This window comes from Gymnoscopelus braueri, assembly GCF_963280865.1.
Source record: "Gymnoscopelus braueri genome assembly, chromosome: 4".
Classification (NCBI taxonomy): domain Eukaryota; kingdom Metazoa; phylum Chordata; class Actinopteri; order Myctophiformes; family Myctophidae; genus Gymnoscopelus; species Gymnoscopelus braueri.
The window spans coordinates 17,672,104-17,687,063 of NC_137605.1; the positions used below are offsets into that span (position 1 = coordinate 17,672,104).

At 40.3% G+C, this 14,960-nt stretch overlaps 2 protein-coding genes across 3 annotated transcripts in view; one reads left to right on the top strand and one right to left on the bottom strand.

The window, feature by feature from the left end:
• pals2a (protein associated with LIN7 2, MAGUK p55 family member a) overlaps window positions 1-3,172 on the top strand; it is a 29,276-nt gene extending 26,104 nt beyond the window's left edge. For both annotated transcript variants that reach the window (XM_080425665.1, XM_080425666.1), the window contains exon 14: window positions 465-3,172. In XM_080425665.1, the coding sequence (XP_080281791.1) occupies window positions 465-641 (177 nt within the window). In that variant the 3' untranslated portion in view covers window positions 642-3,172. The remainder of the gene's footprint in view (window positions 1-464) is intronic.
• A 1,184-nt stretch (window positions 3,173-4,356) lies between these two features.
• gsdmeb (gasdermin Eb) overlaps window positions 4,357-14,960 on the bottom strand; it is an 11,888-nt gene continuing 1,284 nt past the window's right edge. The window contains exons 3-10 of the mRNA XM_080426264.1: window positions 14,715-14,907; window positions 13,567-13,741; window positions 12,822-12,942; window positions 12,397-12,504; window positions 9,067-9,194; window positions 6,761-6,941; window positions 5,594-5,667; window positions 4,357-5,347 (exon numbers count right to left, since the gene is read on the bottom strand). Of these exons, the coding sequence (XP_080282390.1) occupies window positions 5,120-5,347; window positions 5,594-5,667; window positions 6,761-6,941; window positions 9,067-9,194; window positions 12,397-12,504; window positions 12,822-12,942; window positions 13,567-13,741; window positions 14,715-14,907 (1,208 nt within the window). The 3' untranslated portion in view covers window positions 4,357-5,119. The remainder of the gene's footprint in view (window positions 5,348-5,593; window positions 5,668-6,760; window positions 6,942-9,066; window positions 9,195-12,396; window positions 12,505-12,821; window positions 12,943-13,566; window positions 13,742-14,714; window positions 14,908-14,960) is intronic.

Consider the following 14,960-nt stretch of genomic DNA (forward strand, 5'->3'; position numbering starts at 1 on the left):
GGTCTTGAGCTCTGCAGTGTTGCTAAGCTCCCCTGTCTTGCTGCAACGTAGGCGGTGCATCTCTTTCCCTTCCTGGCTGTTCCCTTGGGTTGGCTCCCACAGTGTCAGTTGGCTTGCCACCAGTTTCCGGGTGCCTGACGCAGTGCACAGACCTACAGCCTCATCCTTCTCTCTCTGACCTTGTCTGTGACCCCGTGGGAGGCCTCCGTAGAGGTTCCACGTTTCTGATGTGGTCCGCCCCTGACCCCCAAATGCCATTCGTAGCATTCTTGTGTAGACACCGTCCAGGGGGCCTTTTCCTGCTTTGCTGTGAGCGTACATACTAAGCCATTTCAAGATAACCTGTGTGGGCTCATTTAATGGAAAGCTGCAGTCTTACGAGTGTGTGCTCTTCACTTACATAGAACCGATCAAAGTGACATCCCTCCCTCTTCTCATCTCTTATCTCTCTCTCTCTGTAACAGGAGAACGACCTGAAGAAGACGGTGGACGAGAGCGCCAGGATACGTCGAGCGTACAGCCACTACTTTGACCTGACCATTGTCAATGACAATCTGGACAAGGCCTTCGAGAGGCTGCTGGAGTCGGCGGAGAGGCTGCTAGTAGAGCCCCAGTGGGTTCCAGTGAGCTGGGTGTACTAACTCTGTCCTGGCTCCGTTTACAGCACTGCTTCTCCGCTCAGACCCTGGAGACCCAGCCCGCTGCTGCTTCTCTGTTCTGTTCTAACCGGGGGGTTAATGTGGTGTCACAGACAGGTCCCTGATTAGACAGCCATAATAAAAGCCCAGCAGTACTGTGCGGTCTCCAGGATGAGCTGAGAATAGCTGCTTTTACAGGACACACGCCACGTAGCTCTGATACAGGCCAAACGTTCTCTCCGAGTAGGAGAGAACATCACATCCAACTCTATAGAGAAACGTTGCAGGTTAATGTGGCGTTGCATATGACCACTCCTTTTATATCTCTTAGACGTAGAACGTCACTTTAAAAAGGGGAATGCCAATCTTAGTCCCACTCGCGATTGAAGAAAGGTTGTTTACCTACAGAGTCAAACGAGCTCACAGCCGGCTTTCCGCCATCATCTGCTGTACAAAAGACCGTAGAAAAAAATACAAATCAATTCAACATGGACAGTTGGGTTTTCCATAGTTTGGTTTGCAGGCGTCTATAGGGTAAAATAGTTCTTAAACATTGAGTGACGATAGAGGTATGCTGCTGCTGTTTCTTTGTAGAGCTCACTTTGGTCATCTACATAGAGAGACTTAAAGCAGTTACCTCGATCCGGTAAATGATATGTTTCCTTGCTGTGGAAGTGGATATATATTATGGTATATTTATTTGTCAACATTTCTGCTTTATTTTGATAGACAGTGAACAGAGAAACAGGAAAAGGCAGAACAGAGAGGTGGGATGACGTGCAGCAAAGTGTCTCGGGTTGAACTATAGCCTTATTTTTGTTGGTATGCACTCACAAAACATTTGTTTATTACAAATGCATGTGCACTTTGTGGACATTGCCAATGCCGAAACAGAGAACAACCCCACAAAATGAATGGCAGAAGTTCATAAGAGACGTTCTAACCGTAAAGTAGTGCCTTTAAGCAACCTCACATTACTCAAGTGTTTCTACATGAGCTGTGACATGATGAAGTTCTCTCCTACATAGAACAGAACAGCGTGTATCAGGAACTACACTGCCCCCTGCTGCTAGGCCTGGGGAGGGGGAGGCAGGGACCACTAATGTATAACAGACTTCTAAAGAGTTGGACAGCCGTTGGGGCTCAGCATCCTCTCAACTGCCAGTTTCTTCCCTTCCTCTGCATACTATGCAACTCGGCTCACAACACACAGGAAGTGTACTTATTTATTGGGGTTTTGTTTTTTAAGTAAATCATGTTTCTACTGGAATAGCATTTGGTAAAGAAAAGCTAGTCATGGTGTTAAGAAAATGTTATTTTTTTGTCATCAATGTCCTCAACTGTAACTTTAAGAGTTTTAGACCGATATATGCGTATATAGGTTTCCGTTTTATTTATTGTGGGACGTTGAGGAGGGCCTGCTTAATGGAAAAAGGAGTGTGTGTGTGTGTGCGTCTGGAGGGGGTACTTCAGTGTTATCGTTTACAGTATGTTCATGTACAGTACTTAATACCGTCACTACAAGCTTGTTGCCCGGATACGTCCGGAAACGAGACCACCTCTTTTTCAAAACCCCTAACCTCCCATCTTTGAGCGCAAACATAGAGGACCATACCGGTGGTCTGACATGTGTAGCTTAATGACTCACTATATACTTGACATTACTGCCAACCATTTTCCAAGCATACTGTGGTTTGTTGTGTCTTTAACCCATTAAGACCCATTTTTTGATTTGAGCTAAAAAAGCATTATTATACACTTTGGCTATTCAAAAATAGCAGATATACAAGCTCGTAGCACGCTACGAGCTTGTAGATCTGCTATTTTAGAAAAATCGTTAAAATGTGTGCAAATCTTTGAATATATATTGTTTAAAGCGAACATTTTTAATTCAAATCTTTGCTTCCTGGGGGTCCCTGGAACAAAATATTTTGAGATGGGGGTCCGCGGCCGAATACATGTACATTTTGGGGTCCTTGACATGAAAAAGTTTGAGTTGTCTTAATGGGTTACGGAAGCCAGTGATTAACATTCATTTCAGTACGATGTGAAAATCAACTTGCAGGGACTTGAAACATTATTGAGATATTTGATGCTATACACTAAATATAACAATGTAAGTGTTTTTATTTGTTTGTAGAACTTCACATCATCGTTGAGTTTTAATGCATTTTAAAGTGAATTTGAAAAGTATATCCGAAAATAGTCGGATATACTCAGATTGATTTACAAACAGAAGTCAAATGTCTGTGACTTAACCTTACAGGTTTGATTAGGTAACTGTTCAGGGGAGGTTGGGAGTGTTTTAATGGCTTTGGACAAAATGTAAACAAGACAACCACGACCTCTAAAAAGTAAGCCGTTAATGATGATGTACCGTACTGTATGGCTGAAGCTGAGTAGACAATGTATTTAGTCTGGTATGGTCCTTTAAGCCACTCTTACATTCACTTGTAATGCTACATTCACTTAAGCGTACTTGTCATTACCAGTAAGTCTTAGCTGCCATTTACGTGGGGAAATGACAAAAGAAATGTGTATTCATACTGTATTGTTTTAACTATGTCTCTTGTCATTCTAGTGCAGTGAGTCATGATAGGGATAGTTCAGGTTTTTTCATTGGGGTTTGATGTCGCTTATTCCAAGATTCTCATAAAACCGTTAAGACTTGTTAAGCTTAATTTATACTTCATCACAAGATGGTGTTGCTTGCCGAAATTAACTGCATTTCAAGCTAACAATGTGCCGCCGCCATCTAAAAGCTTGAAAATGTTCTTTTCTGCTAGCGACACCGCTGTGCTCTGGATTATATAATATATAATCCAGTAGTATTACTACAAAATCTAATATTATTAGATTTTGTAGTAATACTAATGGAAACAATGCCAGTATCACTGAATAGCTAGTCAACTGACTAGCTATTCAGTAGTTATCAAACTTAAATGTAAAACTCAGAACTATCCCTTTTAAGTATCAGTAACATTTAGATCAATACTTAAAGGGGTATTTCAATTGAAAACACGTGTCTACTCTGGCTTTTGTGTGCACCCCAGTTGCTTGATTCAATTTTTAGATATTCATTATATCTAATGAGCCCATTCAACTTCAAACTCCATTTTAACCATGTGAGACTCTTTTAAAACGGCTTTTCCCCCCCTTTTATAAAGTGACTGAAAAAACAACCCCTCACGCATTAGGACAACATCAGTCACCAGAACGAGAGTTGTGTGTTTTCAACAAATCTAAAATGGTTAAAGTGGAGTTTGGTGGGCATATATAATAGATGTGTATGATAAAATAAGGAATCCAGCTAAAACTGTCTGGGGTGCACACAGAATGATGTTAAAATGACATCAGAAGTGTTTTAAAATGAAATACCCCTTTTACATGTGTTTGATTGTTAGGCAAGTGTCTATGGTGCTGTTTGTGTGGGAGAAAGTAACTTCAACCAGGGTGCCGCGTCTCGGCCAAACCATCCCTTCTGATGTGATATTACTTAAAACCTAACCGCTGTTTAAATAAAGGCCATATACTTATAAAAGTTATATTTTACAATAACAGAGAAAATATGTATTTTCATGATGCGTCAAATAAATAACTGGTGTTTTGTAACAAGGTTCTGACTTCATGACTCTGTTAAAGGATATGCATATTTTAAATCAGAAAAATAAGCTATTGAAGTAAAAAACAGATTCAGAGATAGCTAACAACACCATAGTACTGTTACTGCACCAATTTATTTGATTATCACGGTTCTGGCACAGAGAACACATACGCTGTTTCTCAACGTTGGGGTCCGGGGATGCATATCAAACTGGGGGTCCTTGAAATTGTAAAGGTTGACAATCACTGAAATAGTGTACAACCTTGTGGTCAGAGAACTGCACCATGATTAGTGTGGATGTCTTCAATATGAGGCATAATGTGCATAAAAAACTAAAACCATGAATAAAGTACTAACTATGCCCAGATCAGGCATGTAGCTGTGATCAGTGCATGTACAGTGCACAAATAATTAAGGATGCATGATTTAGTGGTAAGATTATTGATAATTGACATATCTAAATTATATGCCCAATACAGTACACATTGATGGAAAGACACTGTTAAGCCTAACCAAAACAGGAGAACATGTCTGCAGTCTGTTTCTCCTTCAGTGAATACAGACACTTGTGAAAACAGTAGTGTTCAGTAATAAACAAAGACCATATCAGACACTTGTGAAAACGGTAGTGTTCAGTAATAAACAAAGACTGTATCTATGACAAAGACAAGTGTTTTAAAGACCACTGTGGAACAGCATGGTTGTATTGCAATGACATGAAAAATATCTAGGTGAAATGAAAATGCACAAGGCAACCTAAAGGTGTGCAATGTGCATAACTGAGCTGCACTTGGTGCCCTCTGGTGGACACATTTGGATAAATTGAATTGAACTGAAGAATTCAATAACATATATCCCTGCATATCATCACACAACATCAAACACTGCGGGCTAATGAGGCAAGCCCTCTAATGGCGATACAGAGGACAAGAGGAAGATATCCTGGCTGTTGGTTGATATCTGTCTTCAGTGTGTCTGTGTCTCTGCTCAGGGCTATATTAGCAGAGGCAAAGAGACCTTCTATCCTTTCATAGACCTCTGTAGTCAGTGGAGCCAGAGGTGAACTGTTGAGAGACATCTCCCCACTTCCTGTCACACACTGTACCTGTAGAACACACACACACACTTTGTTATTAGACACATCTGTTCTGTATGGCAGCACTGAGCCTCATAAGTACAGAGGTTCCCAAACATTTCCATACCAAAGACCCCGAAATGGCCTTAAAAACAGAGGAGGGGGGGTCTACGCATCGCATCACAATGTGTTGCGAGCTCTTTCTTCCTTTTTACAGTAAAGACATAACCAAGATTGGAAGTAGTTAATCTGGCTGTTGTATGTAACAATACTCACCAGCAGCTCCAGGACCAGTAAGAGCTCAGGACTGCAGCATGTTCCAAGCACAGCAAGACCATCATCTGTCATTTCTGAAAAACAATGACCCCACAAAACACTTTGATAATGGAACCAGTATTCCTCAGGTCAAGTCATGATTCATGTTTTAATTTTTTTTATGGTGTGGCTCTGCAAGAGGCTAGCCCTCTATGATGGTCTATTTGTCTGTGTATGTGTGTCATACCTTTTGAAATATTTAACTTTAATGTCCTAATGGAAGTCAAAAGGAGCTGTGATCGCGCTGAAACCTCGCCCAGATTTCAGTCATACGCCATAGATACGTCATAGACGACTGACGTCATAGATGACCATAGATGATCACAGGCTGATCCTGAGAGCCGCGTCATGTCCTAGTTTTACAGCGTTTGAATCTTGTTAAACTGCATTTAACATTACCAGGAAGACAAATAACGTACAGTAAGAGTTTGGATTTGTCTCTTAAGAATTATTGACACTGTCTTGAGAGTTGAAATCTGCTTCTGGTTTCAGGAATTATGTTTCAGATTATGTCACTGTCGGGCAGAAATCTTGTATGCGATATGACGAGTAAGAGATTGTCTTTTCATGTTTTTTCATGAATGAATGCCCTACTAAAAGTGGGTTTTATATTTATAAAACCCACAACTATCTAACCCAGGGGTCTTCAACGTTTTCAGGCCAGGGACCCCCTAGCTGAGAGAGAGATGAAGCAGGGACCCCCTCTATATAACTTTTTTTATTTTATTAGGTCTGCTCTTTTTTTCCTCTACACTTATATACCACGTTGACAAAAATAGCAGATCTACAAGTTCACCACGCCTCGCAGCGCGAGGCGTGGTGAACTTGTAGATCTTCTATTTTTGGCTAAAGTTTTCCTCAGAAAAGGGATGCTAGGGTTCAAGTGGTACATGCAAAAAAAACAAATCCTATCACACAAAGATTTGGCGGACCCCCTGTAGTAACTCTGAGGACTAGGGGGTCCCGGACCCCCCGTTGAAGACCCCTATATCTAACCGATGGAAAGTAACTACATTGGATCCATTGGAACCTTTTTAATTTCCAGAAAAGTCACTTTTGGACATCCAAGGCCCAGTAAGGTTGTGAAAAGAGTAATAATGCTACACAAAGCACAGCCTCCATCCCCACCGTCCAAGGCACTGATGACAAGATGAACGGCATGGCGATTGGAGGGGCTCTTGTCTGCTGGAGGTTCCTCTTCCCCTCGACTGGACTGCTCCAAGAGCTCCAATATAGCCTCGGTATTCTGTCTCGCAGACTCTGTCCCAAAAGCCTCCATGTCAGGGGTCTCAACATCAGCACACGTCAGCTGAATAAAAAGGACAGACCGTTAGGAAATGCTGACCCAGAATTAGGAATTATGAATCAATGACTAGGAATTAGGGCTGTCAAACGAATATTCGAATATTATTCGAATATTGGGAAAATATGTATATTCGAATATGAAAAATAATATTCGAATTTAAAAAGAAATACCCTTTTTTTATATTTATTTGACAGGGACAATACAAAAAACAATGTATGAAGTTATAAAAACAAACAAAAGATATGTTTTATTGGATCCGAGGACTCGATACATGTTTTTTTGTACTGTTTGTCAGAAAATAATAATAATACATATTTTTTGGGATTAAAAAAATATATATATTTCTTTATTATAATAATAATAATATTAGAATATATTCGAATATCTGCACATTTTTAAGACCAATATTCGAATATCATTTCTGAGGAAAGTTGACAGCCCTACTAGGAATAGACTCTGTGCATAACCGTAGTCCCAGGCTCCTAGAGCAGTGGTTCTCAAACGTTTTCGTGCCAAAGGACCGCCAAATTGATATATGCTTGGCCGCGGACCCCCATCTGAAAAGGTTTTGTGCCAGGGACCACCAGAAGAGAAGATTTGTGTTAAAAAATTCAAAAGTATTCAACATCTTTGGAGGGTGATATTTGTAGCTGCACATAATCCTACGGGCTGAGGCGGCACCTGTCAACAGGGAGTGTTGGGTGGGAAGAGTAGGCCGAAGGCTCTACGTCGTCCCGATGGGGGCTCCTCACTGGTAGGTGAGTCAGTAGGATACAACACGGAAATGTGTGAGGGGAAGAATCAATTGGCATAACGACTACATTGTGGAGAAAAAAGCGGGTAAAAAGAAAAAAGATAAAGAAAGAAATGCGTTTCCAAACGTATGCCACCTTCTGGGAACCTAGGACTACAGTTATGCACGGAGCCTATTAGAAGTTGCCGATTAGGAATTATTAATAATCATGTGAATTGATAATAGCTGAGAAATGTTACCCGGAATAAATGCATAATCCTTGTTCCTATGATAAAGGTATGTAAAAACAGCTCAAGAGTTTAAAAGGGGCATTTCTACCAATCAATGTGAATACAATTCTGCTCAAGCCTCCACTGTTAGTGTTAACAAGACTTTTCATTGGTCTGAGCTAACGCCATATGGAATAAGGGTCTGCTGCTGAGATCAAACATTTAAATTATCCTTAAGGCTTGTGTAATTGTATATTTTTCTTAGTGTCAACATAGCCAACGAAAAGTCCAAGACTGAAAAATGCAATTCACCTATTTATAAGTATGGACCCATCTAGCCACAACAGACACATTGGGTAGACATAGACCGTCATAGACCACTCATAGGTCTATGATGGGGAGTCATAGACCATGTGAGCCATTGGAACAGCAGGTTATTTTTTCCATTTCCTGAAATGTGACGGTTTGCGACATACACGGCCCAGTAAGGTTGTGCAATGAGCAATAAAGCTACATAATAAAGTACAGCTTCCCCACCGTCCATCGCTCCAAGGAGTGTAAAACAAGACCCCGACCTGTACTGCTGGTTTGGACAACGTAATTCGTAATTTGTAATGAACTTGGACATTGTAATTTGTAATCAAATTATAATTAACTTTATGAAGCGACTGTGAAAGCGTTATAAACGAGAATATAAACGAGGCAATGTGGATTGTGCATGTGTGCAGGCGGAGATCCAAAAAACATTCATCAGTGCTTCATAAAGTTGTCATAAAGTTATTAAAGTATTCCAGGTTTATCACAATGACATATTATCCCGTCCAAAGCAACAGGACAGGTCTGGGACTTGTTTTAACAGTTGTGTGGATGATAATGGCATTCTGTTGGCTTCCAGATATGAGCTATATGAAATGCATCCAGTCATGAACTATCCATAGGCTATGTTAGCAAGAAAACAATACAATTATGTCTTATTCTTTAACCACTTCTTCTAAAAATAGCAGAACTATAAGCTAAAAGCTTGTTACGAGAGCTTGTAGATCTTTTTTTTTGTGTGCTATTTTTGTAAATATACTGTACATATTTTCTTATTTGGGCAATTTCAAATGTGCCTAAAATAGGGATGCCAGGGATAAGGTGGTTAAGAAAACTTCATGCTGCTTACCACAGTCTCCAGCATGCTGACAGCTTCGGGGTCCTGCATGACTTTGGTCAAATGCTGGAGTAGAGAGGAGCGAGTTGAAGCAGGAAGTGATGACAGCTTCTGGAAATGATCGCTCAGCCTGTCCAGCTCTGTCAGTGAACAAATTAATAACAGGTATGGGGTGCAACTTCATCATTCTCATATGGTGTCAAAACGGCCTGGCCCTGTGTGTACAGTGGGGTTGATAAAGGAAATGAAAGCTAAATCGTGTTGTTAAACTGAAAATGTAAAGTAGTACAATGCATTCAAAAATCTATTAAAAATGTTTACCATCAACATGCAAAGGAGAGTCAGGTGATTTCACTGATTAGTTCTGCTGTGTCTGATTGTTTACTTTAGAACGAAAATATTTGAACTAGAGCAATGTTCAAAACAATACCTTAACAAAAACATGATAATTTAAAGGGATTGTAGGCGATTCAGAGATAAACAAAGGGAAAAAATCCAGCAGTTCGTTTCCCCGACCACCAGGGGGTGACGCACGGAGGACTTCCATAGAGTAAGCAGACTTCTAAACGGGCCATGCCGAATATAGGTTACTTTATTCGGATACAATTCGCGGAACTGCCCGCCCCTGCCGGTTCTCTGATTTTTTATTTTTAAATAGGCTCTTTCATGACAAATTGACCACATATATGAAGTTAAACAACTAAATTCTATCCAAACGCTTTTTGAAAAGTAAATTATGTGCCTAAAAAACGAAGTTTGAGAGCATTTTAAAACCGAAAGTAAAAAGTTCACACGGACACGGACGCGCACGGATGCGCACATGCGTGCGTGAATTTACGCACCGGATACCCGGATGTGTAACCTAAATAGTAGGGAAAATACGGATTTCAGAAAGAGGAGTGTTTTTCAATGCAGGAAAACACCCCAGCATCATTATATAGTGGCTGATAGAGGGGAAAAAATGCAAAATATATATATATAGAGGTATTTTTCAAATATAGGCTTAATGTTGCCTACTATACCTTTAAGAAAAAGAAAACAACAAGTCTGAATAAAATTATCAATATAGAAATCTAATAGAAACTAATCCTACAGGTGTGTGTGAACAATACATTCACATGTGGATCAACAACAAATTCTAGGTCAAAGCAGTTGCTTAACAGTTGTCACCCAGGATTCCATTCTAAACATGTTTTTGCTTGATGTGTGACAAATTAAATGACGAATCTGAATGAGAGGAGAAAAAACGAATGCAAATGCTTCCGTACTGGTGTACTGCATGACATTGCATTCGCTAGTGCTGCACGATTCTTGCTCAAATGTGAATCACGATTTTCCTCCATAAGAATTGAGATCACGATTCTCACACGATTCTCACACAATTCTCTTGTAAATATAAAAATATTAAAGGTATAGTAGGCAACATTAAGCCTATATTTGAAAAATACCTCTATATATATATTTTGCATTTTTTCCCCTCTATCAGCCACTATATAATGATGCTGGGGTGTTTTCCTGCATTGAAAAACACTCCTCTTTCTGAAATCCGTATTTTTCCTACTATTTAGGTTACACATCCGGGTATCCGGTGCGTAAATTCACGCACGCATGTGCGCATCCGTGCGCGTCCGTGTCCGTGTGAACTTTTTACTTTCGGTTTTAAAATGCTCTCAAACTTCGTTTTTTAGGCACATAATTTACTTTTCAAAAAGCGTTTGGATAGAATTTAGTTGTTTAACTTCATATATGTGGTCAATTTGTCATGAAAGAGCCTATTTAAAAATAAAAAATCAGAGAACCAGAGATAAACAAAGGGAAAAAATCCAGCAGTTCGTTTCCCCGACCACCAGGGGGTGACGCACGGAGGACTTCCATAGAGTAAGCAGACTTCTAAACGGGCCATGCCGAATATAGGTTACTTTATTGGGATACAATTCGCGGAACTGCCCGCCCCTGCCGGTTCTCCGAATTTTTATTTTTAAATAGGCTCTTTCATGACAAATTGACCACATATATGAAGTTAAACAACTAAATTCTATCCAAACGCTTTTTGAAAAGTAAATTATGTGCCTAAAAAACGAAGTTTGAGAGCATTTTAAAACCGAAAGTAAAAAGTTCACACGGACACGGACGCGCACGGATGCGCACATGCGTGCGTGAATTTACGCACCGGATACCCGGATGTGTAACCTAAATAGTAGGGAAAATACGGATTTCAGAAAGAGGAGTGTTTTTCAATGCAGGAAAACACCCCAGCATCATTATATAGTGGCTGATAGAGGGGAAAAAATGCAAAATATATATATAGAGGTATTTTTCTAATATAGGCTTAATGTTGCCTACTATACCTTTAAGCAAAAAGAAAATAAATCGTCATAATTTAAAATCGAGATCGCATAGGTGTCTGAATCGAGATCACGATCTTTTTTCGATTAATCGTGCAGCACTAGCATTCGCATTTGAGAGTTTAGTGGTGCAAAAGCCAGAGGCACTGATCAGAGATGCAGAAAAAAGTTATATTGTCAGAATGTGAGTCATCCTTCACCATATAATCCACAAGTGAAGGGGTGGTGTACACTAGGAGCATAGTATTGACCAGTGGCGTACCCACCATAGAGGCAAGGCAGGCGGCCGCCTGCCCAACTAAAATCTAGCCTCCCCTAAAAAATTAAGTAAAAGACTGAAAAACTGGCACTGAAAAAAATCCAAAGAGAATAATGGCCGTCGGACCTCCTCGTCCATTTACGCGAGCAGGCAGCCAATCACTACCGTATCCATTCAGCAGAGCGACGTCGCCTATAGTGATGCAAATGTATGCCTTTATATTCATGGGGTGCCAGGAGTGCCAGGTGTGGGGGTCTGGGCCATCACCTGTACTCACCTGGCATAAAAGGGGCTCTGAGTCTGAGAGCAGCTTGAGCCATTAAACTACAACATGAAGAGACCGAATAATTGATTGATTGATTATACTTGCATATTGTTTTTATTAACGTTTTTCAGTTTTATAGTCAGTGTAGTGTTGTTGTTAACTTGTTTCCCCCGTGATTTCCCCCCGACATTTTCCCCCGAGTACCCCCCCCACCCCTTTGGAGGGGGGGGAGGTAGAGAAATAAATCTCGCCTGCCCTAAATGTAATTTCTGGGAACGCCACTGGTATTGACCTGAACCTCAGTTCAGGTCAATACAGTTAAGTATTTCAGGGGTTGGGGTTAGGTGTTTTCAGTGAATTTAGAACAGAGACTTCTGTTCTAAATTTAAACCCTTCAATTAATTCATAAACGGATCATGTAAAGAATATACCATACCCACATAATTTAACTGTTACTCTGCCATTTCGTTTACCTTGTTTTATGCAGCTATGTTGAGAGGCATGCACAGGGGCCCCGACTAGCTCCTTAGCAGGCCCATCCACCTCAAAACCTCCCTTAGTGTCGGACATGAGACACAGCTCTGTGGATAGAACAAAACACAATATTACACTCTAGTCCTACTCAGCTAACTCATATCATCTAGTTTCACAGTGTTGCTACTTTTTATGTATTGTCTTGCCCCCTTCTTACATCTTGTGGCCAAGATATCATGCCACATCTTGTGGTGGCATTTCATAAATTTTAGGAGTCTGTTATTTGCTTTTACTGAATTTATTTTACATTGTTTACTACAAATCCACTCAGGTGAAGAATTCACTGCCTGTATACTTTACAAGGGTTTCAAAACAAAAATACAAAAAATAGCAGTTTATAAAATGAAGTTGAACAGGACCTCACCATAGTGTCCATTGAGTTTTACCACTAGTTCCATGAGACCATAAGCGAGGGCAGTGTGGGGGGGAATCTCCAGGGTGACATTGCTGTCTTTGCTTAGACTGCCATTTTCCTTTATGGACACCTGTAGACCAAACATGATAAACAAAGAGGCTAGAGAGAAAATACACTCAAAACCAAACAGAGAACGTTCAAAAATAAAGAATGTTGTGTATCAAGTTGTCAAGCAACTGGCCAGATGCTTACATATTTGGGGAAATGGAATAGCAAACTATTTGTTTGTAAACTAATTTGTACTCCTTGTAGGGAAATACACAACCTTGGCAACACTGTGAGAGTTGTATATGAAATGATCTGGTATCCTACTAAACTGTTTTTCTTTGCACTCTACTTATGTGATCATTAACCCTGTCTTTTATTGGCTGTGGTTAACACCATTACTCCGATCTTGCTTGCTCAGGATGAAAGTGTCTACTAAATGCCTAAATTGTAAGATCATGGTACAAATGTTAAATGTCTCTCACCAACAGTATTGCACTGTTTCCCCCATCTAATCTATTCTTAGTTTATAACATTATAATGATGTCTTGCGATCCAGTTTTAAGGTTGCAGTTTACAGTCTAGTGGTTGATAACACACACAGTGCATTCCTATCTAGGTCGTTCTGAGTCCATGACCCTGAGAGACTTGATCATATGACCTAGTTTTGAGTCTTAGAGAAGCTGGTGTTGTTGTTGTCATACCTTACCTTGGTGCTCCTGGGAGAGCAGAGGCTCAGCAGACCCCCACACTGTCCACCTTGTTGGACCTCCTCTATGACTGAGCAGGGCTGAGAGGTCATGATCCTCTCCTTCACAACCCCAAACACCTCTCTACGCTTCTCCATGGTCTGCTTTACCAGAGAGTGGGACATGTCCATGACCCTGCAACACAGAGACAAAATACACTTTGTTTTTTGTGTTTGTTTTTATTGGCACAAGCTGCTGTGTTTGTGACAGTTTGCGCTTAACACTGTGTGAGACAGCATGGACATAAGCTTGATGTAATCAAAAGGAGAAGTATGGAGTTTGACTTTATGTATAGTTATTTGTTAAACAGATGGAGTAAAACAACATTGTTGTAAATGCTAACAACCAATGAAGCAAAGTCAATAGACTTAAGTTCTCTTTTATAGTTCTCTGTTAAATTGCGCATTAACTTCCCTTCTGTAACAGGGGTTACTCTAGGGGTTGAAGGTATACAGTTATTTACTTTTTACATGACGAAAAAACGTAATGCACTGTTTTAGCATCGCAAATTCCTTGCCTGGGTTTGGTGTTCATCGATTTGTAGGAGCTACATTTTAACCACATAGAGAAACCCTAGAGAAAATAGCAGTTCTAAAGGCTCAAAACGCACTGCGTTGCGAACCTTTGCACTCAGATTTGATTCTGGATTTTTTTGTGTAGTGTAGTCACCCTGTTTAAGTCACTTCCTCATATGAACTCTATACGTTTTGTGTGTTTATTCACACCTTTTGATAGTATCAGTATAAAATGAGAAAATAAACAACCAATTTGCACCTATAGTACCTCATCTCCTAAGCTTACTTGATTTGTTCTTGATTCTTTCATGCCTTTATTGATATAGCCTATTTTTGGACAGTTTGTACAAACATAAGTTGTTAAACCAAGAGTCGGTAACTTTCCTACTACTGTTAATGTTCATTCACATCCGCCCTTGTATATAATAAACCTGTATGGCCGGCCAAAGATCACTCATGCTGGTTGCAGTTCTTCTACAGGCAAAGCAAACAGTACTGTTGAAAGTGAAGACACCTTTCACTTTCACGTTTTATAATTATCCCAGTTACGATATGATTGCTGTGGTAATGACATGACACAAGGAAAGACTGACCTGTCTTTGGAGTCTCGAAGCAGCTTCTGAACATCCAACTCCTCTTTCTTTAAACTTCCCAAGGACGACTGGAGTTTGGACATGTCCTTACCCCCCATGTTCACGTGGGCACGGACAAAATTTCCCTCCAGGTTTCCCTGAATGTTGTCGTTGAATGTTCCGTTATACTTGATAAAGTCTGTCTCGGTGACAACTGTGGACAGGGAAACATTAACATTGAGTAAATCAGAGGTAAATCAGTGTTTC